Source organism: Sturnira hondurensis, unplaced genomic scaffold, assembly GCF_014824575.4.
Source record: "Sturnira hondurensis isolate 20B ecotype Veracruz unplaced genomic scaffold, ASM1482457v3 Scaffold0020119, whole genome shotgun sequence".
In the NCBI taxonomy this organism is placed as follows: domain Eukaryota; kingdom Metazoa; phylum Chordata; class Mammalia; order Chiroptera; family Phyllostomidae; genus Sturnira; species Sturnira hondurensis.
The window spans coordinates 5,408,421-5,434,916 of NW_028092750.1; the positions used below are offsets into that span (position 1 = coordinate 5,408,421).

The 26,496-nt window shown below is 53.8% G+C and overlaps 1 protein-coding gene across 7 annotated transcripts; it reads right to left on the bottom strand.

Annotated features, from left to right (window-relative positions):
• Positions 1-43: 43 nt before the first annotated feature.
• Positions 44-23,661, bottom strand: FCHO1 (FCH and mu domain containing endocytic adaptor 1). Of its 7 annotated transcripts, none has more exons than XM_037028965.1 (24): positions 20,422-20,506; positions 20,136-20,236; positions 18,805-18,849; positions 18,563-18,593; positions 17,997-18,071; positions 13,825-13,916; positions 12,708-12,782; positions 11,435-11,576; positions 8,923-9,075; positions 8,553-8,657; positions 7,196-7,294; positions 7,011-7,107; positions 5,749-5,793; positions 5,558-5,636; positions 4,873-4,894; positions 4,708-4,768; positions 4,044-4,222; positions 3,936-3,960; positions 3,521-3,572; positions 2,877-2,968; positions 2,177-2,452; positions 662-774; positions 466-553; positions 44-326 (listed from the first exon to the last, which is right to left on the bottom strand). In XM_037028965.1, exons 5-24 carry the CDS (start codon positions 18,021-18,023, stop codon positions 76-78), a joined length of 2,073 nt encoding a protein of 690 aa, XP_036884860.1. In that variant the 5' UTR covers positions 18,024-18,071; positions 18,563-18,593; positions 18,805-18,849; positions 20,136-20,236; positions 20,422-20,506; the 3' UTR covers positions 44-75. The 7 variants fall into 7 exon arrangements, with proteins under 7 accessions (XP_036884860.1, XP_036884859.1, XP_036884854.1 ...); XM_037028964.1 differs by having other exon boundaries at positions 17,997-18,067; positions 18,512-18,593; XM_037028959.1 differs by having other exon boundaries at positions 18,512-18,593.
• Between the last annotated feature and the right edge of the window lie 2,835 nt (positions 23,662-26,496).

The window sequence follows — 26,496 nt, forward strand, 5'->3', positions numbered from 1 at the left end:
GTTCACAATAATGCCCAGCCCTGCTCAGACACCCTCAGTGGCTCCCCCTGCCCAGAAGGAGAGGGGTGTGGTTGCTCAGCTCAGTGTTCCTGGCCCTTCTATGGTAAAAAGGTCAGGAAACCCACCTGAAGTCTGTCCATGCTGGAACCCAGGTGCCCAGCCCCCAGGGAGCCCTGTTTGCCTCTCACTGTCTGCACTGTGCCCCAGCACTACGAACCTGGGGCTGTGGCCACGGAAGTAGGCATGGACGTACTCGGTGAAGACGGTGGCCACTGGCAGGGCATCCTGGGAGCCCAGGACCACAGGGCTTGGGCCCCGGGAGATCCCTGGGGGTGTGGGGAGGAATGAGGGGCAGACAGAGAGTGAGCACAGTTCTGAGGCTCCAGAACCTATGTTCTCCCTCTAGGGCCTCTATTGTATCACTTAGCCCCCGCCCAGACCAGAGAAGGTGAAAATCACATGTACCGTGACCTGTCTGAGAGGAGAAGCTGGAACGTTCCAGGGCGGTGCTGGGGACTGAAGAGCCCAGTGGGGAGGGGCTCAGAGAATGAGACTGGAAGGGAAGGAGATGGGCTGGGCTGGGAACACCCAAGCAGCTGTGTCCTGAGGCTGACCCCAGAGGCCACCCCAGCCCAGGTCCAGCCACAGCCCCTCTCCCTACCAGCTCCCCGTTGCTGCCCAAGAGGGGGCAGGACACCTTCCTGGAGCGGGGCCTCCTGGGTGGGGCGGCCAGGCCTTCCATGGCTGTAAGGTCGGCAGGTACAGGCCTTGGCTCTGGGGAGTGAGTGTGACAAACACATGGCTGAGATGCTGCCCTGGGCCTCTGGGCCTCCCTGGGCTGGAACTCAGCCAAAAACTGGGAGTCAGACTATTGTGGGGAGATCCCCTGGTGGTCTGAAGTTCTGAGGCTACTAAGACACCAGACAATACCCCAGGCACCATCCACAACCCCCAGCCCGCCAGACACCAGCCTGGTGGCACAATAGGAAGTGAGCTCCCTGTCACTGGTAGAATGCTAGCCAAGGACCAGATACTCAGAAGGCAGGCCCAATACAGGGGGGATGTGGAAGAGGGTTGTTATCTGACATTCAGAGCGAGTATGGGTGGCCTCCAACCCTGGCCCACATCTGAGGCCCACCCTTGTAAGTTAACTAACCTGGCGTTGACATCCAGGTTCCCCTTGCTCTCTTGCCTCCCCGGGGTCCCCTGCTCTGCTCACTCCCGCCCCCTCCCCACCGGCCATCCAGGGCACATTCCTCTCCCCTCCAGGGTTGCTCCACAGCACCTCGGACATGCTCATATTGTGGATCACTTCTTGGGATGGGGCTGCCCTGTGGTGACCAGTATCCATGGCCATAACCCACCAGATGCTAATTTGTCCCCATCCCCCAGAGGAGTCAATCAAATATCAGTGGTAACCTTGCTGGGTGTCCCCTAGGGGCAGAACCGGCCTGGTTGAGAATCACTGTTTTACACTGAAGCTCAAAGAATTCAACTGGTCTACACTCCGAGTCCACACTCACCCCCTTGGACCCTCCCTTGAAGCAGCTCTTACCAGGCAGGGTCTTGTGCTAACCATGGGCAATGCCAAGCACCCCACTACCACTGCTGGCGACCTCGTGTGGCCACAGCCCAGTTCCTCTACATGTGAAGCAGCTCCACTCTCCTCACGTGACCTCCAGGAACCTGCTCCTGCCTGCTCTCCTCCTCCCTCTGCCCTCTAGCCCTGCCTCAGCTCAGCCTTGGACCATCTCCTTCCCTCTGCTGCCTGGTGCCAAAGGCTTGGGGCCATCTTCCCTCCTGGCTCACTGCTCCCTGTCATCACTCTGTTGGAGCCACACCAGCCTCCCCACTGGTCCTCAGGGGTCTGGCTGGGTCCTGCTGCACTTGCCTTTACATAGGCAGTGCCCTGTGCTGGGAGCGCCCTTCCCCCACACACACGTGGCTTCACCAGCACCTCTGCCTATCTGGGCTCACTCTGCTCACACGTCCCTCCTTAGGGAGGCCCCACCCTTGGGAGCCCTCATCAGCTACCTGCTACCTCCCGCCTTGTTACATGTCCATTTCATTATTGTCATTGCCAGGGTGGGGCTGTGCCCCACATGGCCCAGACCCAGCAGGTGCTCTATCCACCCTGTCCTCGGTTCCAACAGCAGTTCCCTGCTGCTGGGCTCACCTCCTGCAGCCACCGCCTCCGGCCCCCAGGGGCTTGGAGCCAAGCCTAGGGGCTGTGGGGAATCCGAGGACAGCAGGGGCTGTGCTCCCCTCAACTCAGGTGGCTGTGCCCTGCAGGGAGGTGGGCTCTGTGGGGTGCCTGGGCGGGGGACCCAGGATTCAGGGAAGGGGCCTGGTGCTGTGTGAGACGGAGAGTCCAGGCCAGAGTCTTCCACGTTCTCCGGAGATGAGGAGGAGAAAGGCGAGGGGCTGGAGGTAAAGCCCAGACTGCTGGAGCCTGGGGGGAGAAGGGGCAGCCAGCTCCAGACCCCACCCACAGGGAGTCAGGGCCATCTTCCTGCAGGCCACACACAGGTCTGGAAAGGCCCCGCCCCCACTCCAAGCCAGGGCCTACCCTGCCACCCTAGGCCATGCCCTCTGGTCACTTCTACCTCCACTCATGTCCCACCCACCTACCCACTGCCAACCCCACTCCCTAGGGGCTTCCCCTTATCTCTGCCTCCACCCACACACACTGTGGCTCCGCCCATCCTCACACTGACATGGCCCCATTGATCTCCCCTTAGACTCACAAAGGACCCCCACATCCTGTCTCCAGCCCAGCCCTGCCTCCTGCTCACCCGAGCCACCTACCCTGCAGTGGCTCCGTCCACCCTCCCTCTGGCCACACTCACACCCCCCGAAGCTGGTGCCCCCATCACCTGTAAAATCTTCGTGGTCAAAGGCTGACTCTAGGGGTGGCCCAAAGAGGTTCTTAGAAACCTGCTCATCTGATTGCAGCTTCTCTGTGCAGCTGGGGACCGAACGAACAAGAGGGCTGTTCTGTTGTTTCCATGCGTCCTTCCAGCTCAGGCTGCTCTTGGTCTGGCCTCCATCCTCCCAGGTCTCCTGTGCCCACTCCTGCTTCTCCTCAGGGCTCTGCTCAAAGCCGTCCCCCACAACTGCCCAGGCCGTGCATGCCCAGCCCAGCTGACCTCACCACTCCCATCTTCCGTCACATCACCTGCTTCGGTTCTTTGTAACACTTAGAAGTATTGAACGTGCTCTAACTTTTCTGTTATTCTTAAAATCGAAACCTCAAACAACAAAACCTGAGCCACTAGAACGTGACTCAGAGAAGGAGGCCTCTCTGGCCCATGTATCCCCAGGACCCAGAGTGGCACAAGCACACAGCACGCACTGCATACGTGTCCACTGAGTGAGTCACTAAGTGTCTCTGAACGCTCTGCCTGGGGGAGAGAAGTGGAGACAGACACAGGGAGGGAGGTGGAGAGAGACGATGGGATGGTCCCTGCGTGCCCACTTGGGTTGACCCTGCGTCCCCGCCATTTCCTTGTGGACTCACCTGCTGGCCCTCGGGGCAGATCGAGGCCTCTGTGGTTTCCCAGCAGCGTCCCCTGCAAGAGAAGGGCCTCCCTGAGCCTTCCCTGCGCCCGGACAGCAGGGCTCCCCATTCCACAGACCAGGAGGCTGAGGCTCAGGGCAGTGCAGCCAGCTGGCCAGACTGACCCAACCAGGCAGGAGGGGCTTACACCTGAGCCACACTGTCTCCGGGGTTGGGCTTCTTCCCGGGATACCCCTTGGGGTCCCATTGAATTCTCCTATCGACTCCCTTTCATAGAAGAGGGGACTGAGTGTCAGGGTGGCCTGCCCCAAGTCACGCAGCAGAGCTGGGATTCAGACCCACACCCATACTTCGGGCCTCGTGCCCCCTCAGCGTTCTCCTCCCCCAAATGAAGACCCATGGACAAGCTACTCACGGGAAGAATGGCGCTTCATGGTGCCCTGTGGACAAAGGGGGTGGCATCAGGTGGGGTGCGTCCACCCAGCCCCCAAGCCCCACCCAGCACACCTCCCCTGAGCCTCACCCCCGGGCCAGGAGGGAGGATGAGGCTGCCCGCCGTGGCCCTGAGCTGTGCAGCAGCTGCCTCGGGGCTGCAGGCGGGGGCCCGGGCCGCGGGGGGCTTGATGTGCACGTAGAACTTTCGGGGCTCCTCGTCGTCAAAGTCCGAGTCGCTGGACGAGAAGCGGGAGGGCTCAGCTGTGCGTGCGCCTCAGTCAAGGGCCCAAGCAGGTCCCACTGTGGGGCCTCCAGCCAGTCAGCCCTCAGGCCTGACCGTGGCCCTTCTGGTTCAAACCCCATGACAGCCTGCAGAGTTCTCTCTCACCAGGTGTCACCCTTGGCCCTGACACCATGTTTCACCCCTCCCCCTGCCCCACTCAAGCCTTTGCACAAGCATGTCCTGCCCTAACCGGTGAACTCCTGTTCAACTCTTAAACCCCAACACTGGTGCTCCCTCCTCCAGGAAGCCCTCTTCAGTACTCCTCTATTGTAACCCAGCCCCTCCTGTCTCCCTCTTGCCCAGCCCTGACCCCCCAGGTCAGGTGTCTGCATTTGGATTTGCTTTGTCCACACTAGAGGCTCCCTCCAGGGTGTACCCAAAAGGGTTGCTAATGGTAGAGAAACCACTGTGGACAGAACTTGATCATTGCTGTGCCAACAACTGCCCCCAGGGGGTGCCAGAAGGATATTGTTCTGGGTCACGTCAGGCCGGACAGTGAAGCCTTCTTCATCCACCTCTGGACAGGGCTGGGGGGACAGGTGGTGAGTCAGGCTCTTCCCTAAGAAAGCTCCACTTTCGCCCTGCAGCCCCCCACTGGACCCGGCCTCAACCCAGCCCCACTGGCACTCACCGCTGTGTCAGGCTCCACGGGGTCTCTGTGGATGGGAAAAGATATGGGTGTCAGCTCCCCCACCTCATCTGTCCCCTCGGCCCCCAACACTGGAAATGGCAACTGAGGGGGTGGGCCTGGGTTGCAGTAATGTCCTGAGCTGGCCCTGCAGCTGGTGGGGTCCCGGCTTGCCTGGGGTGGGAGGCAGTGGACCTGGACTTAGCAGAGTGAGGGCTGATTTCAAACAGTGTGGGAGGGCAGAAGCCCTGGGGCTGATGAGAAGGGTTGGCCTGAGAAGGCATGGCACGTGGGGGCTAGCCTTTGAAAAGACAAGGACCCTGGGCTAGCCAAGGAGACTGGGCATAGGGTAGAATTGGGTACTAGTTGGGCAGGAGGCTCCCTGGCTCATCTTGGCAAAGTGAGAATCGCTGGGATGAATGAAGGGGACAAATAGAAGGAGTAGCCTTGACAATGGCAGGGACCATGGGTCAGTCTGGGCAGGGTGATCCTGGGTGAGTCTGGGGCAGGCAGCCCCGGGGGCAGCCTTGGCAGAGGGAAGAACTCTGGACGAGCTTGAGTAGGGGGTGTCGAGCTAGCCTGGGACAGAGGTCCTCCAAGTCTGGCCTGGAATAAGAACACTGCTGGGCCACCCTCAGCAGGGGACTTCCCAGATGGCCTGGGCCAGGGCTGGTCGGGGGTGCGTCCTCACACAACAGCAGGTGGCTCTCGCTCCCTCCGGCTCAGTCCTGGGAGGCGAAAGGCCTTGGCTCCCCGCAAACGCTTCATTGCTGAGGATAGAAGGTCGGGGTGGCTGAGTCCTGGGGGTGCTCCTTTCCCACTCGGCTCTGCCCCCCTTCTCCGCACAGTCCAGCCTGGGCATCCAGGTCCAGACGTACTTGCCTTCCTGCAGGGCAGCTGCGCTGTATGCCTCAAAGTCCAAAGGCCCTGAGAGAGAAGAGATGGAGAAACTCAGCAGAGAGGGAGCCTGGGCCTGGAAGGCCAACGGGGTGTAGGGCATGAGCAAGATGCTGAACCAGCTGCAGAGATGTCCATGAGCTGGATGGGCCAAGGGTCCGGGCCCCACCTGGGGATGGAATGGTGGGGGGAGGGGCAGTGGTGATGCCTGAGTTACCTCTTCCTCCAGCTTTTCTGGGAGGAACTTGGTTGGGTTGGGGAATGGACCAAAAACCTATGCAGTGGGCCAGGCTGCACATGCGAGGTCAGGAGATGGGACACCCCCTAAGGGAGGCAGGGAGCCATGGAGGGTATGGGAGCAGCAGTGAAGGGCTCTAGTGAGGGCACAGACAAGGAGGGGCAACCTGAGCCAGGGCTGAGTTACACGGAAATAGGAGGAAGAAAGGACACATCTTAGTGCTTGACTTGACTTTGGGACAGGCTTTGTACCAGCATCTATTAAATTCCTACTGTGTGCCAGGCATACACTTCCCCTGCATCAGGTTACTGAACCTTCATACCACTATCAGTTGGGATTAGTATCACCCTCACTTTACAGAGGAAGAAGCTGAGGCTCAGAGAAGTCAAGACTCACATCTACGGTCACACAGTGAGCAAGGAAGGAAGACTCAAACCCAGGTCTGACCCATAAAGTTTTTTAATCCTCACCTGAGGATATGTGGGTTTTTTAAAAAATTGATTTAAGAGAGAGAAAGAGAGAGAGAGAAACATCAATGTGAGAAAGAAACTTCTATAGGTTGCCTCCCTCACATGCCCCAACGGGGGATCAAACCTGCAACCTACGTATTTCCCCTGACCAAAAATTGAACCCGCAACATTTTGGTGTACAGAACCGCGCTCCAACTGAGCCAGCCAGCCAGCTAGGGCTGACCCCACCAGTTTGCCTTCAACATTTCCTGGATCCTGCATCTGGTCAGTTTCAAATCGGTCTTTTGCTCAAAAACTCGCATTGTCTCCTTTGGGGTAAAATCTGAACAACAGAGTCTGGCATTCGTGGCCCCTCTGGTATCTGGTTGTAAGACATTTACACAGAAGATCAGGCATCAAATCCTCTTCCTCTGCGGGCTGCAGAGTTGGATTTGTCATCAGCTCACTTTTCTGATTGCGAACCTGAGGCCCAGGGCAGTCCTCCACTTCTTGAACCCTGTTCTTCCCTTGCAGCCAGTCCCCCAGATGCTCAGACTCACCAGGCTTCTCCCGGCCCGTGCCCTTGCTTTCTGCAAACTTTTTCAGCAGCATTTCCACACTGATGTTCTCTATATTCTGTTTAAACTCCTCGTGAACCTGGGCAGGGTGGGCGGAGTGTATAATTGGGCAAAGGCCCTCTTGCTCAGCACCCCCACCCTCATTCTCCACCCCTGGCCCCACTCACCTGCCCAATCTGCACATGAGTGTCCTCCACCGAGTGGGCGTAGGAGCCCAGCAGCGCCTTCATATGCCGCAGATGGGTCTCTTCCATGGCTTGGAAGTGCTGAGGAAGGAGAGGTGAGGCAAATGGAGAGGTGGAGGCCCCAGGGAGTCACCATGGGACTCAGCCTGATCAGTTAGAATGTTTCAACCCCTTAGCATCAGTGATTGGTTTGGGGAAGAGCCAATGAGAGTCTGCCCTGGGTCTTTTGCTGGGACTATAAGAAGAGACACTTTTATATCCTGAGTCAGTGAATTGGTGGGGTGCATGGCAAGGTGTCTGGTGGCCACTTTGACACACACACACACACACACACACACAGAGGAGGGCATGTCTGCTTGACTGGGAAGCCCCCGAGAGCAAAAGAGGTAAAGGCACAACTTCCTGCCAACACCATTTGAGCACTTGGAGTCAGCCATGCCTGGAGCCTGCCCTTCAAACTTTGCAGTTTCATGACCCTATATCTTCCTTGTCAGTTTGAATGAAGTTTTCTATCATTTGTAACTTTCTATCACTTGCAAAATTTGAAAAGAAATCTCATTTCTAATCCTGAGATTTCAATCTGGGTTTCTACTTGTGGGTGGGTAGAGACCCAGAATGTACATTGTCTTGTAACAGGTCCCATAGCTAGTAAGGAATGAAGGCCGGACCAGAACCCAGGCCTTTTAGCCACCATGAAATGTAGGGGACTCTTACATTCTAAATCCTGCCCTATTTGTTAAAAAACCTAGTCAATAATAGTAGAAATAAAAATGATATGTTATAGCCCTGCCCAGGTGGCTCAGTTGGTTGGAGCATCACTCTGTACACCAAAAAGGTTGCGGGTTCAATTCCCAGTCAGGGCATGTACCTAGACTGGGGGTTCGATCCCTAGTCATGACATGTATGGGAGGTAACTGACCAATGTTTCTCTCTCCCCTACCCCTGCTTCCTCTATCCCAAAGCAATTTTAAAAAATCCTCAGGTGAGGATAAAAAAATGAGAAAAAAAGGAACCTCATAGAATAGTTTCTATGCACCGAGTACGAATCTGAAAACTTCACAGGGACTCACTCATTTACTCTTCACAACAACTCTAAGAGGCAGATACCATGACTGCCGCCATTTTACAGGTGAGGAAGCCAAGGCAAAAAAAATGTATTTGAAATAATAATATCAACAACAACAATAAGAGCTAACTGGCTCTAGAATTTGAGGGCTTTATGCCCCTAGTTCTGAGGCTCCTGGGAGTCGAGGGTGTGGGAGGCTCTGGACTTCTGAGGCCCACAGCACTGTGGGCCCCAGGACAAGGAGGTCTCCAAGGCAGAGACACCGGTTCGTACCAGGGCTGAGTCCAGCATCTTCTGCTCGAAGTCAGCGCGTGCACAGTTGTACTTCTCCACGGAGCGCCGTAGGCCCTCTGCGGCCTTCTTGGTTTTAGTCTCTGCCTAAAGGCACAGGGAGGAGACAGGGCTGGGAAGAGACAGGGCTGGGAGGAGACCCTCAGGAAGCTTCCCCCCACTCCCTCCCCCGCAGGTAGACTTCCTGGGGTGCCCAGGGTGTGGTGACCACACTCGGGTTCAACCACCATAGCTCTGTGATATGTTTTCACTCTACCATTAGGGAGTCCCCGCGCCACGGCAAACTCTGGTGGCAAACTCCAGAGACCGGCATGAGCCCGTGTCGGCCGGGGACATGCAACTGTGGGCCCACCTTGTCTATCTCCTTCTGGCTTGTGCTCTCCTTTCGCAGCCGCTCCTGGTCCATGCACCGGTTCAGGTAGTTCTCGCGGGCCTTGGGCAGGAGCTGGCTGACGCCTGCGAGGACCTGCACCGCGTCCAGTGTGCCCACTGCTTCCTCTTTGCACTGTGAAGGTGGGGAAGGGCGGAACATGGGTGGCACCTGAAACCCCCGCTGGGGTGCAGGACCTGAACACACCTCAGGTGCAGACCACGAAATTCCCAGCTTCCCAAACACTCTGGAATTCCAGGCCCCACAGATAACTTTTTCTGAATATTATTTTAACATCAAACATTGTAACTCTTTAGTCCTGGCTGGTGTGGGTCAGTAGATGAGCACCAGCCTGTGAACCAAAGGGTCTCTGGTTTGATTCCCAGTCAGGGCACGTGCCTGGGTTGCGGGCCAGGTCCCCAGCGGGGGCACGCAAGAGGCAACCACACATGGATGTTTCTCTCCCTCTCTTTCTCCCTCCTTTCCCCTCTCTCTAAAAATAAATAAAATCTTTTTAAAAACTGTAACTTTTAAAACAGGTAAATTTACCCATACTTCAAAAAGTTTTAAGGGGTGAGCTCCCTAAAACCTCCCACACCCTGATCCCCAGCCTCCTCAGTCTCTGCCTAGGAGTCCCCATTATTACCATGATATGTCTCCAGAAATAATTGGTGTACAGACGAGTAAACGTGCTTGTTTTAGCCTACTTTCTAAACGACAAATCGCAGCAGTGCGCCCCTTAACTCCCTGATTTTCCCACTTCCTAGTTCATTCCCAAGATTGTTGCACATCGGCCCATACAAAACTTTCTTGTCCCCAATTTTTAAAAAACTGTGGTAAAGTACACACAAAATTTACCATCTTAACCATTTGTAGGTGTACAGTATTAAGTACTACTACCAACTCCCTTCCTCTATCTATTTTTTTAATACTTACCCAAGGATGTGCTTACTTTTTAAAGATGTTATTTACTTGTTTTTAGAGAGGGAGGAAGGGAGGGAGAAAGGAAAGGAAAGAAACAGCAATGTGTGGCTGCCTCTCACGTGCCCTCCACTGGGGACCTGACCCACAACCCAGGCCTGTGCCCTGACTGGGAATCAAACCAGTGACCCTTTGGTTCACAGGCTGGCACTCAATCCACTGAATCACACCAGCCAGGGCTGTTTATTGATTTTAGAGAGACAGAAAGAGAGAGAGAGAAACATGGATGTGAGAGAAAAACATAGATCAGTTGTCTCCTGCGTGTATCCTGACAAGGGATCCCAGCAATTGAATCTGCAACCTAGGTATGTGCCCAGTGAACCGAACCTGCCCTTTTAGTGTATGGGATGACACTCCAACCAACTGAGCCACTTGGCTGGGGCTCAACTTCCCTTTGAATCAGGGAAGGTGATCAATTGATTGATTAATCAATCAATTAATTTTATTTTAGAGGGTGGGTTGGAGGAGAAAGAGAGGGAGAGAAACATTAATTGGTTGCCTTTTGTACGTGCCCTGACCAGGACTGAACCCAGAACCCAGGCATGTGCCCTGACCAGGAATTGAACCAGAGACCCTTCACTTTGCAGAATGACACCCAACTAACTGAACCACACCAGCCAAGGCCCAACTTCCCTTTTAAACAAGGTTGAAAACTCCAGATTTGGGACTTTATAAATGTCAAGAATTACAAGCTGCAACTATTTTGGGATCCCGAGAGTCTAAGGCGCAGGTGGCAAACACAAGGCCTGAGGGCCGAATCCCGCCCTCCACCTTGTTTTATCTGGCCCAGCACCTTGTTTCTACCTGGTGGCAGCACCAAGCTCTATTCCCCTAGTTAAGGAGTAGTTACATTAATACAGTCCTCAAATTACATTCAGCCCTTTGAAGGCAATCACGAGGCTGATGTGGTCCCTGGTGAAAATGAGTTTGACACCCCTAGTTAAGGCTTGAATCTTTCAAGATTCTAAGTTTGAAAGAGTCTAGAAATGTCAAATAATAATATATGTAGATTCTAATTATCTACAGTAGAGGTTAGTAAGCTTTTTCTGTAAAGGGACAGACAGTAAGTGGATTCTTTTGTCATGGACGCTCAAGTTGAAAAAAGTCCCAGCCACTATGCTACACAAATGGACATGACTGTGTGTCAATAAAACTTTATTTACTGACACTAAAATCTGAGTGTCATATCATAGTCACATCTCACAAAATACTCCTCTTTCAACAACTACCACCATTTAAAAATGTAATAAACGTTCTTAGATCACAGGCCGTACCAAAATAGGGCGGGCTGGAGCTGGCCCACAGGCTGCACTGTGCAGACGCTTCTGGCCTAGGATTTCGAGTCCAAAATGTCTGCCTGTTCCCTGATCCATGGGGTTCTGGGTGTGTTGTTTCAAAATTACCAGAAATCTGGGAAGCACAAGCTGGGAGCTGGCGGTTTGGAGGGTCCGGGAGGCCCAGGCTCCGGACGTCCCCCACCCACCCCACGGGGCAGTCCCCACCAGGCACACACCTTCTTGTGCACCTTGAGCTGCTCCTCGCTGTAGCGGAGCACGTCCTTGATGAGGTCTTGCAGCTTCCGAGTCAGCTCCAGGTGGCAGAGTGCCAGCTTGTCCGAGGAGACACGGAAGACCTCCCAGAGTGGGGCAAAGGTCCTGGAGAGGGGCAGGGTCACGCCCAGGGCCCAGCAGGCCCAACTCCCCTGGGTTCCCTCAGACAGCATGACTGGCATCGGCTCAGGCACCTACTGTGTGCCAGGCCCTGCTAAGCATCAACACATATTAACTCCCCACTGCGACCATATAAGGCAGACTTGTGCCCAGCAAAACAGGCACAGGAGGCTCTGTAACTAAAGCAATGCCCCTCGGCACGTGAACATCTGAACATCGGGCTGGAATCAAAATTCAGGTGCTGAGGCACCAGAGTCCTCACTTTAGACTCCGAGCCCCACCTGATACCCAAAGGTGGCTAAGACCCAACCAGCCCAAACCAAGTTCATAGGGCCTACCCACCTCAACAGAATCCCCCTCCAGCTTCCCCCCGTCTTCCCTCCCCGCTGCCTCCATTTTTGCCCCTGACAGAAATGTTGCTCCACAGTAGCCACAGGAACTTTGCAAATGCAAAGGGGACTATGTCACATCCTTGGTTTGCAGTCACCTATGCGGCAAGCCCTTGCACCCAACCACCCCCCACCTCATCTCCACCTCACCCAGCCCTGCAGCCATGCCAGCCTCCTTGCTCTTCCCTGAACATACATAGTGCATGGCTGCTCCAGGCCGAGCTGCCTGCCCGGGTCTCTGTCCCCGAGACCCGTTCAGGGCTGACCCCTTCTCATTGCTAAGGTCTCAGCTCATGAAAGCCGGGCTTGCCCCCAGAGGAAGTGCCCAACCCCTCATGCTCCCATTTCATTCCCTTCCCAGCACTTTTCACCCTGGGAAGGGACCTTGTTCATGTCTGCAGTTAACATTTGTCTTATCACATGTCCTAGATGTACATGACATGGACACTGCATGAAGATAATTGAGGATTTTGTCTGTCTTGCTGGCCACTGGGTCCCCAGTGCCTAGAACAGTGCCTTGCACACAGTAGGTACTCAGTAAATATTTGTTAAATGAATGAATGAGATAGTGAGTGAATGAATGATATACCTTCCTCTGTGCAATTAGCCCCATAAGTGGGGGATGACTCCCTACCCTATATGTCATATGTGTGAAAAGATGCCCACCCAAGGGTGGGCTCCAGATGGCCCCAGGGCCCCACAACCTGGGAACCCCTACTCCACTCACCCCAGGGGGGTCCCGTTGCTGGCCAGCTTGGAAAGTTTCGCCATCGCCTTCGAATAGGTCTCCTCGATAGTGGCCCTGGGTAGGAGGACAGAGAAAAGATAGGGAAGGTTCTGGGCCCCCGTGGGAGATGCCCTGCCCCTCTTGGCCTCAGTTTCCCCATCTCAAACAGCTGAGCAGTGGCTCTTAGTGAGGGCGGTATCAGGGGAGGCGTTCAGGAAATTCATGGGACAAGTTTTTATCCTTAAGTGATACATTTCACTAACAACAGCTGCAGCAGCAGCGGCAGCAACAAGTAAAACAATTTTTTGAGCACGTGCCGTAAACGCTTTACATGGCTCTTCTCATTTAATTGCAGGAGACAAACTCATCTTCCCTTTCTCCCTCCGGAGAGACACTGCTAAATGCCTGCCTAACACTTGCTCACATTTTCTTCTGCAACCGCAGTTGTGTTGGGGGCAGCAATGTGCCCAGTTAAAACCAATTATCCATGGGGGCCTTTTATGATGAGGCAGCGGAGGAGCACCACTGGCAAGAGTGGATGCTTCGGGGGGTGGAAGACCCACAAAATGAGGACTGGCTCAGAGTGTCCTATATGGCTCAGACAGTCCCACTTGACAGCCACGAAGAGAAACACCTGGTTGCAATGCTTTCAACTCTCTGCTCAAACTTAATAGGCATTCAGCCAACTCCTGAGTGACCAGGGAGCAGGAGGTTAACCTGCAATTTGACTTTATTATGTTTTCTGGGATACTAACATCAGAACACTTACATACTGAGATGTAGATTATTTTATCACATGTGTTTTCTTTTATCATATTAGGGCATGAGACTGAGTTTTCAAAATTCCCCTTTGAATAGGTCACACTACCATCTTTGCGGGAAGCATTGGAAAACCTGGGGAATGTTGTTCACAGAGGGTCATGGGACAGAGAGTGTTGGAAACACTGTATTTGGGGGTCTTCAAGCAGGTTTGGTTCCTGGAGCCTGCAGGAATCTGGACCTGATGGCACGATGCATGGTGTGTAGCTCTGAGGCAGGATGGGTGAGGCCACAGGTGGGCGAGGCTGCGCAGACTGTGGAGCGAGGCCAGGTGGTAGGTAGGGTGTGGGAACCTCACCTCTCCCGGATGAAGTCCGCCAGCTCCTTGGTGGAGATGGGTCCCTGCTTCACGCTGTGGTACAGAACCTCAAAGCCATGGTTCTTCTCCCCCTGCAGAAAATGGAGGTGGGAATTGAAAAAGGGATGCAGAAAAATATTAAGGTTGCCCAGCAACATGGGTGTAAACAGAGGAGCCAACCAGCAGAAGTCCATCCCCTTGGCTGTAGGGGTTGGTTCACTCCCCCTTTCACACACAGATTGGTCAGTGGGCATCAAATTGGCTTAACCAGAGAGAAGCCTAGGACCTTTGTCCCATAGCTGAAGTAGATACGTCCTCATTCACTAGTTGCCTCTCTCCGTTTCTATTTTTCTGTCTTTGTTTCTCTATCTCTTTCTCTCTGAGTCTCTCTGCCTCCATCAGTCTCTTCTCCCGTTTTTCTCTGTCTGTGTTTTTCCATAAATGAGGACTTATGTGGGCACAGGAAGTACTGGAAGTCAAGTAGCATCCATGAAATTTGGGGAAAAGCTGAACCTGAGAGAGTCTGAACAGCAAGCATGTTGAGTCGAGCTGCCAGATCAAACCAACCCTGAAAGCCACATCACCCCCACAACATTTCGGTTTTGTGAACCAATGCGACCACTGTTGTGTAAGTCACTGTAGTCAGTTTTCCATTCTCTTTAACACGTGCACTCCTCGCCTGAGCCTCCCAGCGCAAGGTCTGTGCCTGACGCCTTTCTCGGGACCTAGCACTATCCAGGTCAGGGTGGGATGCAGAAAGGCATTTCGGTTTGTGGAATAAATGAACAAACGGGTTATTCTGCTGTTATCCGGTACTGGTAGGAACAGAGCTTCTACCCCAGTGCCTGCTGGTAGAAGTGCTGTGTTGAACAAAACCTCTTTCGTCCCAGTTCTGGGGTCACTGCAGTGGAGGAGGCCAAGGCTGTGCCATGTGGTCGGGGCCAGTCACTGTCCCTTTTAGTGGACCCTCATTAAAAGGGGGGCAGGGAGTCATCTACCTCTCATATGGGGGTGAATCAGGGTCCCCCAATGCCCCAAGGCAACCCTAGTTTTTGCTAATCCATGGGATAAGTTAATGTTTTGCTTTAGGTTTGGTCATATTTCTTTTCCAAAGACATTTCTTTAAAAGGGCAACTTTTCTCACTCTTCTAAGTGGAAAACCAGGGCCCCAAGCCATAATGAAGGGAACAGGAAGAAAAATAAGGCCACAGCTACGTTTTAATGCCACCAAACCCTGTCACATGGAAGGACATCCTGGGAAATCAGCAGGGGTCCAAAGCAACTGGAGATATTTTAGCACCAAATAGGGTCTTGTAGTTCAGACTGAAAGAAAAGGCTCACGGAGGGAGCTGATGTTCTTTCACTGACAATACCAATCACTGAAGCGACCCCTTTAGCAGCACTCTGCAGGCCCTCTGTAAATGGTTTCCTCCGTCCTCCTCCAGTTTGTGGGGTTCACCTTCCCAGTCACCTGGAACTTGAAGGCTAAAGCTAGAAGTCACTACCAGATGACCCCTCTTGCTGCACAAACGGAGACACTGAAACCAAGACTGGGGCAGACCCAGGACAGCCTCAAGCCCCGATCTCAGTCATTCCTCATTCGAGAATCATGAATGGCTCCTCACTGCCCACCAGCTGCTGAAGTCCAAAGCCCTTAGCCTGGAATTGCCTTTCTAGCCTCATCTCCCAGCTCTCTCTTGGCCTCGCCCTCAAAACGGCAAAGGATGACACGCTGCACCTTCCCCTCACTGCACTGTTCCCCCACCCGGCTGACCAGGCTACATCTCTTTCCACCCATCCATCCTTCCACCTCTCAAGGATCCTCACCAGACCTTCAAGATGTCCCTCAGGCTCCCTTGAACTCCCAAGATGTCTTACTTCCTTGAATTTTCACCGTTGATCCCCCCTTCTCCCCAGGAATCTGTCTCCTCTCTTTCCAAGTCTGTAGTTGTACTTTCAAGTTCAAGAGTCAAAGCCTCCTTTTATGCATTGGGTCACTTTGGGCTGGTGACTTTACCTCTCTGGGTCTCAGTTTCCTCATCTGACAAATGGGGACAATAACAGCACTCACCTGCCAAGGGTTTTGGTGACATGAGGCTGGTATGGTGCTGGACACAGGGCTCCATGCATGGTGGTGAGTGCTTAGCAAACAGCTCTAGCAGCCCCCACCAGCCCCGTGCAGGGGATCCTCGGGTGAGGCTGCGCTAGGCACCGCCGCCTAGGCCAGCATCTGGGGCTGACTCAGAGCCAACTGCTGGCCCATTTCCCAGACCTGGCAAAGCCCCCAGCTGTGTCTGCCTCTCTTGGGCTGGGCTGGCAGCTGAAGGTCCAAAGCATGGCTGTCTCAAACCTACATCTCTCATCAGAACCTCTGGACTCCAGTGTTGCTCCCACACCAGTCTCAGAGACATATTTTTAACACAGCTTAATCATGTTCCTCTCTTGCTCATGCTCCCCCCATGGCTCCCTAGTGCCCTCTCTGCCTCCAGCCCTACTCTGGCCCAAAGGGACTAGAGCATCCCTGTCTGGCTTGACCTCCCCTGACTAGAGCCTCCTTCAGGCCAGCCAGAGCCCCAGCGTCACCCAGCAAAGAGCCATCAATACAAACAAAAGATTAAACAAAACACTGATTCAATGAAACAAACATTCCACTTCTTGGATCCCAGGAAGGGCGAATTTCATCCCCCTTTCCCAGATGGGGAAACTGAGGCTTCAATATGCAAAGTCACCTGCCCAAGCACTCCCAGCAGAGTCCAATTCAAACCCTAAACTCGGAGCTCTTATTCACTGTGCACCAGATTATCTTTGGGTGGGGGGAAGGATTGGGGGTGGTTTCTATTTTCTCTTTGCTGATCTAAATTTTCTGCAGTGAGCTTGCATGCCTCATGCAATTAAAAAGAATTTATAATAAATGTAGGTGCTTCGTGCCATTAAAATAAATTTTAAATATATTTAGGAGCCAACACGTGGGCAACATGACTGACTGATCCTTAACCTGTCAAACCCCTTAAACAGAGTTGCCAACGGGCTCAGAGAGAGACAGCTCCTCACTGGGGTCACACAGTCAGTCATTCAGAGGCAAATCTGGAGACTCTGACCCTTAGGAAGGGGGTGGAGGTCAGGTTCCCACAGGTGGTAAAGGGGTGTGCCCCTTTAAGAAAGCAAAGCCAGTAAGAGGAGCCCCAGCTGGGGAGGAGAAAGGAAGGGAGCCCAGCCGTTGCTAGGTGCAACCAGTTGCTTAGCAACGGGCTTCCTCTTTGCAAGCTCAGGGCCTGCAATTGGGGAAGGGGCTTTCTGCCCTGATCCTTCCTGAACTCTCTCCTGTTCACACATCCTCTGTGGCTTTCCATTAGCCTGGCCTTGCGGTGGGAGTCCTGTGCCCTCCACTAGCCAGTCAGTGTCACACCTCTGGGCTTCTGTCCAGGCTGTTCCCTGTGCCTAGAATGCCTTGCTGACATCCTGGAAAATCTCAGCCTTCAAAGCCCACAGCAAACAGGGATCTGTCTCCTGGCTCCTCTTCTGGGTGTCCCCAAGGTACTACAGGATTGGGAGTGTCTGGCTGACTCTGTGTCCCCCAGACTGGGGTTCCTTGGGGTCAGATCTGGGATGGAGCCTCTTGAGGGGGCAGTATCCCCCACAATTGGCAGGGTATGGGGTGTTGGTGGCCCAGAGAGAAAGTATAAATGAATGAATGAAAACAAGTCCACCTCACTTGGCCCGCTTTGTGTCAGATATGTGGTCCCTAGCCCAGAGGGGAAATTGGGTGAAGTGGCCCCTAGAGGTCAAGCCATGAAACTCCCCAATTCTCAGGGATGGGGAAGACATGGAAATCCCCTGGCTGAAATGACACTGGATCTTGAAAGTTCAGTCTGACCCTGGGTTTGAGCCATGACCCTGAACTTTCTCACTGGGAGGCCTCAGGTAAGTCATCATACTCTGACCTCAGTCTCTGTTGTTCAAGCTGTGACTTGCCCAAGGTCACAAGGCCCATTTGGTCTGAGGGGCTGTAAATTCAAACCCTACCTGACTCTTCTCACTTTAATTTCTACTCCCTAAAGATGCTCCTCTTTCCTAAGATTCTGCCCATAATCTGCCAGATCCCCCCACCATCATAAAAGCATACCACAGCCCTTCAAGGAGCACCCCCCAAAATAAGAGTGGGTCTTACTTACCCAAAAATGCTCCCCAAAATATGACATCTTGATGGCCTCTGTGGAGACCCCTGCAGGCTCCTGTGTAGTTCCTGTATAAAGACAGAGGCAAATTTGAGTTGCAAAGTCATAGCTGTTTTGGGCCTGAGGAGGGGAAATTCCAACTGTCCTCCCTGGAGGCTGGGGGCGGGGGCGGGGGGGTGGTGGGGGTGGGGGTGGAGAGGAGATGGTAGAGGAACCAAAAGCCCCGAGGCTGGGCGCAAGCCAGGGCTCCTGTGATGACTCAGTTCAAGGCCTTGCCCCTAAGGTGCTCCCAGTCTAGAAGGAACAAGTTGGATATAGATGCCCCAAATCTTGAGGGTTAGATGGAGGGATAGGGACTGGGGGAACCTAGTTCAGAGGATGGGGCAAGGGAGGTAGGTTCTTAAGCACAAATAGGAGTTCACTGGTGGGAAGTCTAATGGATGAGCCCTAGAAAAGTTCTAGGCCGTTTTATAGATTGGAAGCAGCCCCACCCCAGAGGGCAAACCACTTGCCAAGGTTACACAGTCAGGAATGGATAGTGGATTTGCACCCTGAGTCCAGACCTGAGCACTCAGCTCCACACTGGGCAAGCTCCTGTGGAAAAAGGGTCTAGTGAGAAATGGGCACTGGGACTGTGATTAGCCACGTGGGTACGTGGGTCCCTTGCGATCTCCCGAATTCCTCTACGGCACTGTCCATCTCATGCACACTCCTGGAATAGAGAGCTGACCCCTCACCGTGGTAACCCAACTGGCATTAGTGCCCCCATGGGTCCCCACCCTGCCCCCTGGAAGCCAGTGTTCACCTGGTGTCTGAGTTACTGTCCAGTTCTGTCCCTCAGTTTCCCCATCTGCAAAACAAGAGAGAATGCCTAGAAGGAGTCTTGCTGGGGGACCCCAGATCTCCCTGAAGAGGGGGTGGGCCAAGCTGTCTGGTGACGAAGGGACATTGGTGTCCTTGGCACATTCTCAAGGCTGGGCTTGTCACTGGAGCCCGCAGGCCCCATCCATAATTCATGACTCCGAAGGCAGCTCAGCAGCAGCTGGGAGCCCAGGAGGTACAGTGACAACAGGGCCAGGGCTGGTGACTGCAGGATGGGAAGCTCCCTGGACCAGGAAAGGACTGAGCTGGGACTCTGGACAAAGCTGTCCCTTGCTGAGCCTCAGTTTACCTAATTTTGAAAGTGAGTTTAACTTGATCCATTGTCATAAGACCCCCTCCCCTGACTTCACCCCACACCCACCGTGAGCCCGAATGGCCAGGACGATGCCAGGGTCTATGAGATGATCAGCCCTGGGCCTGGTCCTTGAGGAGCAGAGCGCCCCCGCTCCTGTCCCTGCCCCGCTCTGGGGGAACAAAGCTGGACACAGATATCCTGGTATTGCAGGATCAGGGCTGGGCAAAAGGGAGGAACAAAACCTGGGGGAGCCTGGGCTGAAGGAGGGGGGTGTGGATGTTGGAGTTTTAAGGCATGAATAGGAGTCCAAGCAAAAAAATTATTTGATTCAACAAATATTCCCAACCACAGCTCTGTGCTGGGTGATGCTGGGGCCCCTAAGAAACTTTGGTTGCCAACTTAGTCCCCAAGGAAACCCAGTCTTCAGGGGGCATGCTAGGCTGATACCCCCAAAAGAAAAAGTCTTAAATTTCAATCTCGTTTCTTAGTTTCTGGCCACTATCTAGACTCTGAGCATGTCTAAGTCCCTTGGAGCTATGCTGACCGACAGGAACCACTAGCCTCACATAGCAACTTAATTTCAAACCAAGTAACCTTAAATACAGTTAACCCCCCAGCTCCTCAGTTGTGACAGCCTAGTTTCCAAGACTCAGTCGCCACACGGGCCTGGCAGCTGCCATACAGGACAGACAGACAGAGTTCCACTAGACAGTGCTGCTCGAGAGGATGAGGAGCCACCAGGCCCAAGTTTCACCGGAACCAAGAATCTTGATACTGTTTCTATAACTCCGAATGGACAACCCCCCGCCCCGCCACACACACTGAGGGCGGGTATGTACGTGGCGCTGCACCCAGCCCGCCACAGGCCACCCCCTGCATTCATCCAACCTTCACAACCACACCATGAGACACAGTCCCGGTTTTAAATGAGGAAATTGAGGCACAGATTGGTCACTCACTGTCCCCAGGTCACTGTGATTTTGTTCCTGGTCTCTCTGCCAAAGGACTCCTGTTCAGAACCACCGTGGGTGGCTCTGGGTCTCCAAATCCACTTTGCTACCTGGCAACCCACCACACCACTCAGAGCAGTAATAAGGGGCATCTCCCCACCTTCCTCAGGCTCTGGCCCGGCACAGGAAGTGACACCTGCTGTTTTTGAAACCCAGGAAGCAGAAGGGCATCCCTTCTGTTCCTGAGCGGGGCAAAGTGGGGCAGCAGGGACTTCCCAGCAGGGCTCAAACTCACCGAACAGGACAGCGAGTGGGGCTTGGCCCCAGTCAGACAGGGCAGGCGCCAGAGATAGCCACACAGCCCCTGCCACTTCCGCCAAGCAGGGGCCGTGGGTGTGAGGGACAGGAAGCACACCCGCCCCGCCAACCGCCCAACCGCCACCTCACCTTCCCCCCCACAGCAGCACCCTTGGGACCTCTCTGGAATTGAGCAGGCCATGGATGGGTAAACGGAGGCCCCTGAACCTGCAGCCTTCGGCCTGGGGCTATTATTAGCCAACAAACCATAATCATGACAATTGTGAATTAACAGAACCCAAGAATTGAGTGCCAATCCTGGGCTAAACATTCCACATCTCACCATCCAGAGGTGGGCCAACGATGCCTGCCGCACAAGTGAGGACCTCGAGGCCAAGAGAGGGGAGTCCACACATCCAAAGTCGCACAGCTAACGAATGGCAGTGCTGAGACTCAAACCCAAGACCACATTAGAACTGCCACTGGCTGGAGGCACTTTTGCCTTCCTGGGCCCCTTGCTCCATTAAGAAAAGAATTTGAACTATATTTACAACTGCATTGGCATAAAGACAGATATATTGATATCATATATTTAAATGTTTTCTTTGATTCTACAGCTCATTTTCCCCTTTCTGATTTTAAAAGAAGTTAAAACATTTTCACCAACACCCAAAAGTACTGTGCTGGAGATACAGCGGTCTCTGCATCTGACAGAGAACTCAGGACTTGCAGGAGCCCGGGCCTCCCTGCCTCTGTAATGCCAGCGCGGAGCCCAGAGACAGACAGGGACTTGCCCAAGGTCAAACAGCAGGTTTTCAGCCGAGCAGGATGACCCTATCTTCTGGTTGCTAGAAGGAACAGAGTCCTCCCTGAGGGTGTCTGACATGAGCCCTGACACCTCCTGGAGATGAATCCTGCCTCCCCAGCTCCAATTACCCAAAACTTGGGAGTCCTGCAGCTGGTCTAGTATGGAACCAGGCCCCAAATAGAAGCCCAGTCAGCAAAGAAGGCTGGACTCTTGCTCCTGGCCTCCTGCTAGGTGACCTTGGGATGCCCTGACCTCTTTGGGCCTCCTGAGTTTTATAAAACAGTATCTGACATTTTGCTCCCCCTAAACTCCAGTTCACCCACAGTAGGGCCAGTTGGGGGGAGTTCTTTTCTTTCCCGTGACCAGCCTCTTGACCATACTTTTTCAATAACCAGCTGTCACATGCTTCCTCCCTCCAGGTTCAGCCACCAGAGCTATGACCATTTACACTCTGGCATGATTCTCACAATGGCACTTAGAAGCAGTACCTCCTCTTGGTTGTCAAACGGGGGAACCGAGGACAGGCCCATGTTACACAGGATCTGAGCCATTGAATAGGCATCTGAGCTCGCAAAGAAATTTTTCAGTCCTTCCCAGTGCCCCCGCCCCACTCCATCACTTTATTTGGCAAACACCCACAGAGCACGCACTGTACCTGACTGTCAGGCTGGAGACTCAGCAGGCGACACCCTTGCAGACTGCCCCCTCCCATCTCCACACATAGTCATCAGTGACCCCATTTATGATCAGTAATATTGCAATTAGCATTATAATGATCACGTCTGTATTTACAGCACTCTTGTCCTCCCACAGTCTCCTTTGATCTTCTAAAAAGGATTTGGCCCATTTCACAGAAAAACACACCAAGGAGCAAAGGGCCAAAGCCACACACAGGAGAGGTAGATTTGAACCTGGGGCATTGGAATCCCAGCAGTGTTCACTCCTGGGCCCACTACAGGGACAGAACTTCAAAGGGAAAGGGGACAGGCTGGCCTGGCCTCTCCTCCTGCCTGGGACCCTGCCCAGGCACTGTCTTGCCCCTGGCGTGGGTGACAGTATGTGGGTCAGGGTGTGCCCCAGGCGTGCCCCACAGTGAGACCTGGGTGGTAGATTCCCCTGCTCCAACCATTGCAACCTGGTGATATAATTTACTGTCGGGTAGAGTAGCCTTTCCAACAATACCAGAGTGTGATTATCAACCCATTCTGCAGTGCAGTAAACTGAGGCCCAGAGGCAAGCAAGGCATGTGGGGGAGGGGGGTGGTCTTCAGACCCATTTCTCTCTCACCCCTAAACCATCAACATCTTAAGCAAAAAGGTGGGGTCAAGATCTGGCAGAAGATGGGGGCGATGGTTTTCAGAATCTAGAAGACAGGCTCCAAAGCCCCCAACCCCATTTTCAAAAAAGAAAACTAAAGCTCAGGGAGGCGCTGTCACTTGCCCAAGGTCACCAGTGAGACAAGTCTACCCAGAGCCATCTCCTGGTCCCCACTGTGACTGGGGCAGAAGACTCCTGAAATCCCAGGCAGATGGAGGGGCCACCCATCCCTCCTCCACACCCCACTCACAGTCAGTCTCCAGCATGATCCTAATTTACCTCGATTTATTTTAATCCCCGGGAACAGATGCTCACTGCCCAGCCCCCACTGAGGAAGGGACCACTCCCAAGTCTACTCCAGGCCGGTCCAGGCCTGGCCTCGCCAGCCAGACCCACCAGGCAAGGGACCCCACACTAATCCCCTCCTCAGAATTCCAACCCTGGGGTCCTTGAAGAGGATGTCAGTGAAAGGTTCCCCATCCTATACTTGGGGGGCTGGCATAGGACAGTCAGCCTACAGGAGGGGCCCAGGGGACCCCCAGTTCCTCTACCAGGACTGAAGCAGTGTTCGCAGTGGAGAAAAAGGGAAGGAGGTTCCTCATTTCGGTCCCAGGAGGGTCTGCAGGTCCCAGCTGGGAAGAGGAAAATTGGGGGTGGCCTCCCCTTCAGCTATCTCGGGTCCCAGGCTGGAGGGGGAACAGCGCCCCCATCTTTGCAGCCCCAGAACCTAAACCAAATCCGGGCTTAGAATAAAAGGATTTGGGGAGGGGTCTCAGGCGCCTCCTCGTACACTACGCCTTTAAGCCAGGAGATGGGGACTAGGACAGGGTTCCCTATCTCCCACCGCACACCCCTAATTACCAACCGGGAGGAGGCCGGGGCGCCCACGGTGCAGCCCACCAAACCCCTGTTCGCCATCTCCCCAAGCCTCGCCGCGCCTTTGCCCCCCATGGCTACCAGGACTGGGGGACACGGTGCGTGCGCACGCGGGGCTGCGAGGGCCAGGCGGGGTTGGTGGGAGTCCGGGGACAGCACTCACCTCCCTTGCTCCGGCCGAGCCCCGCGCCCGCCGCCACCTGCGGCTCAGTCCCTGACACCCGAGCCCGCCCCGCCCCTCCCTCCACCGCCGCTGCGGGGCCCCGTGTAGCTCCGCCTCCGGGGCGTGGCCGAGAGAGTCGCCCCCCTCCCGCCGCCACTAACACCAGCCAGACTGCACCCAGAGGCAGGGCGGACTCGGAGTCGGCACAGCCAGCCATTGGGCTATGTAAGCGTCCAGCTCCTCCAGTTCCGCGCACTGATTGGCTGAGTCTGGCTCCGTTGGATCTCAACCCCCACCCGCCCCGTCCACCACCTGCAGGTTATCTGCATAATTTAAAGCCACAGGCGCCGCTCCATCCAACTGAGACCCAGTGGGAGGGAGAAGAGACGATCAATTCACTGTGCGCCCACTGTGTGCCAGGCACTAAGCAGGGCTCATCTGATGCTCTCCACAAGCTTGTGAGCAGGACATTATTGATCTTCGTTTTACAAATGGGGAAACTGAGGCTTAGAGAGGGCAAGAACTTGCCTGGAGGCCACATAGCAAGTCAGCAGCGTTTTGAGAGTAGCTCCAGGGTCTGGCCTTTGGGGTGGGGAAAACCATCCCCAAGAATGCTGTCAAGTCACAAATTCTTGCCCCTCTCACCTGGGTCCCCCCAAAATGAGACTTAGCTCTTGCCCCACCCCATGCAGCCCTTTACTTCAGTACCCTGCTGATCTGTGTGCCCCCTGGCCTGCTCCTCCACCAGCCTCTCCAGAGGCCTGGGAATCCCTGAGTCTTCTCCCTTCATCATCCACATTGGTCCTGCCGCCCTTGTGTCTCTGAAACACCCTAGATCTGTCCACGCTCCTGTGCTGGGAAGTGGCCCCGGGGCCAGGCCCAGTATTCTCCAGCCTGGGTGCTGCATCCGTTATGTACTTGGGACTCCTGTTACTTCTGCCTCAGACAATCCATGTTCCCCATGGCAGCTACCTTTTTAAAAATAAATGTTTGATTTTGAGCAGTTTTACTTTGTAGTATTATCATGAAGATGGGGTGGAAAGTTCTTGTGTATGTCACATCATTTCCCTATTATCAACCTCCTTACATTAACATAGTACCTTTGTCACAATTACTAAACCAATATCGAGGCATTAACTAAAGTCCATAGTTTATTCAGATTTCCTCAGTTTTCCCTGGTAGATTTTTTCTGTCCCAGGTTCCTAAGTGATATTTTTTTTAAATATTTTATTTATTTATCTTTAGAGGGGAAGGGAAGGAGAGAGGGAGAGAAATATCAATGTATGGTTGCCTCTGCTGAGGACACACAATGTATCGTGTGTCCCCTGCCGGGAACTGGCCTGCAACCCAGGCATGTGCCCTGACTGGGAATCCAACTGCGCTCCTCTGGTTCGCAGGCCCGCGCTCAATCCACTGAGCTACACCAACCAGAGCCTAAGTGATATTTTAGTTGCCATGTCTCCTTTGGCTCCTCAGGGCTGAGACAGTTACACAGACTTTATTTTTATTTTTTAAAAAAGATTTTATTATTCATTTCCAGAGAGGGTAAGGGAGGGAGAAAGAAAAGGAGAGAAACATCAGTGCATGGTTGCCTTTCTAGTGTCCCCCACTGGGGGCCTGGCCCGCAACCCAGGCATGTGCCCTGACTAGGAATTGAACCAGTGACCCTTTGGTTCACAGCCTGGCACTCAACCCACTGAGCCACACCAGTCAGGGCAAGAATTTCTTGGTTTTGATGGCCTTGACAGTTTTGAGAATCAATCAGGTATTTGTGGGGGGGTTTCCCCCTTCATCTGAGGACATTATTTCATTGCTTTAGAGAGAGGGGAAGGGAGAGAGAAACATCAGTGTGAGACGGAAACATTGATTAGTTGCCTCCTGTACATGCCTGGGCCAGGGATCATTCACAGCTGGACCTAGGATGGCACTCACCCAGACTGAGGGATGGAACCTGCAACGTAGGTCTATGCCCTGACTGGGAATCAAAACACACCCTTCGTTTACAGCCCAGTGCTCCAACCAACTGCACCACACCAGCCAGGGTGATCAGGTGTTTTGTAGGATGGGCCAGAATTTAAATTTTAAAAATATATATTGAAATATATTTGACATATAACTGTGCCAGTTTAAGGTGTACATGTTCATTTGATATTCGTATGTTATGATTGCCACAGTTGGGATGTGTGTGGTGTTTCTCTCATGGCTGGACTGACTGGGGCAATGGGTGGGGGGAGGGGAACCACAGATATGAAGGGCTCTTCTCGTCACATGGAGACCAGGGCACGTGCTGTCAACCTGGCTCTTCACTGTGATGTTGGCCTTGACCCCCTGGCTGAGGTGGTGTCTGTCAGGTCCTCCTCCATAAAGCTGCTGTCTTCCTCTTTTCCAAGCTGTCCCCTTTGGAAGGAAGTCAGTATTTACAGCCCACACCTAAGGGTAAGGAGTTCTTCTCCCCCTTCTCGAGGGCGGAGTATCTGCAGGAAGTATTCCGGATTCCTCTGCCTGGGAAATGTGTCTCTCCTCTTCCCTTTATTTATCTATTCAATTATTCACATCAGTATGGACTCGTGGGTATTTATTTCATACTTGGGGTTATAACCCAATACTATTGTACTGGTTTTATTGCCCAGATTGTTCCAGCTCTGGCCGTTGGGAGCTCGTTCAGCGGCTGTCAGGTCCCTATCACACCGCAGGCCTTTTTCTTTCAGCACTTCCTTACTCTCTCACTACAAGACGCTCCAAGCTCATCTTATCCATTTCCTGCCTCATGCTGTGAACCAGCCTTTTCTCCCAGGAGCAGCCTTGGTGCCTCTCACCAGATAATGGTGTCAGAAACTGAGACCGGGGTAGGAGGGGTGCTTGTTGCTGCTGGGTTTCCACTGGCAGAGCAGGGGCGTGTATGCGTGTAC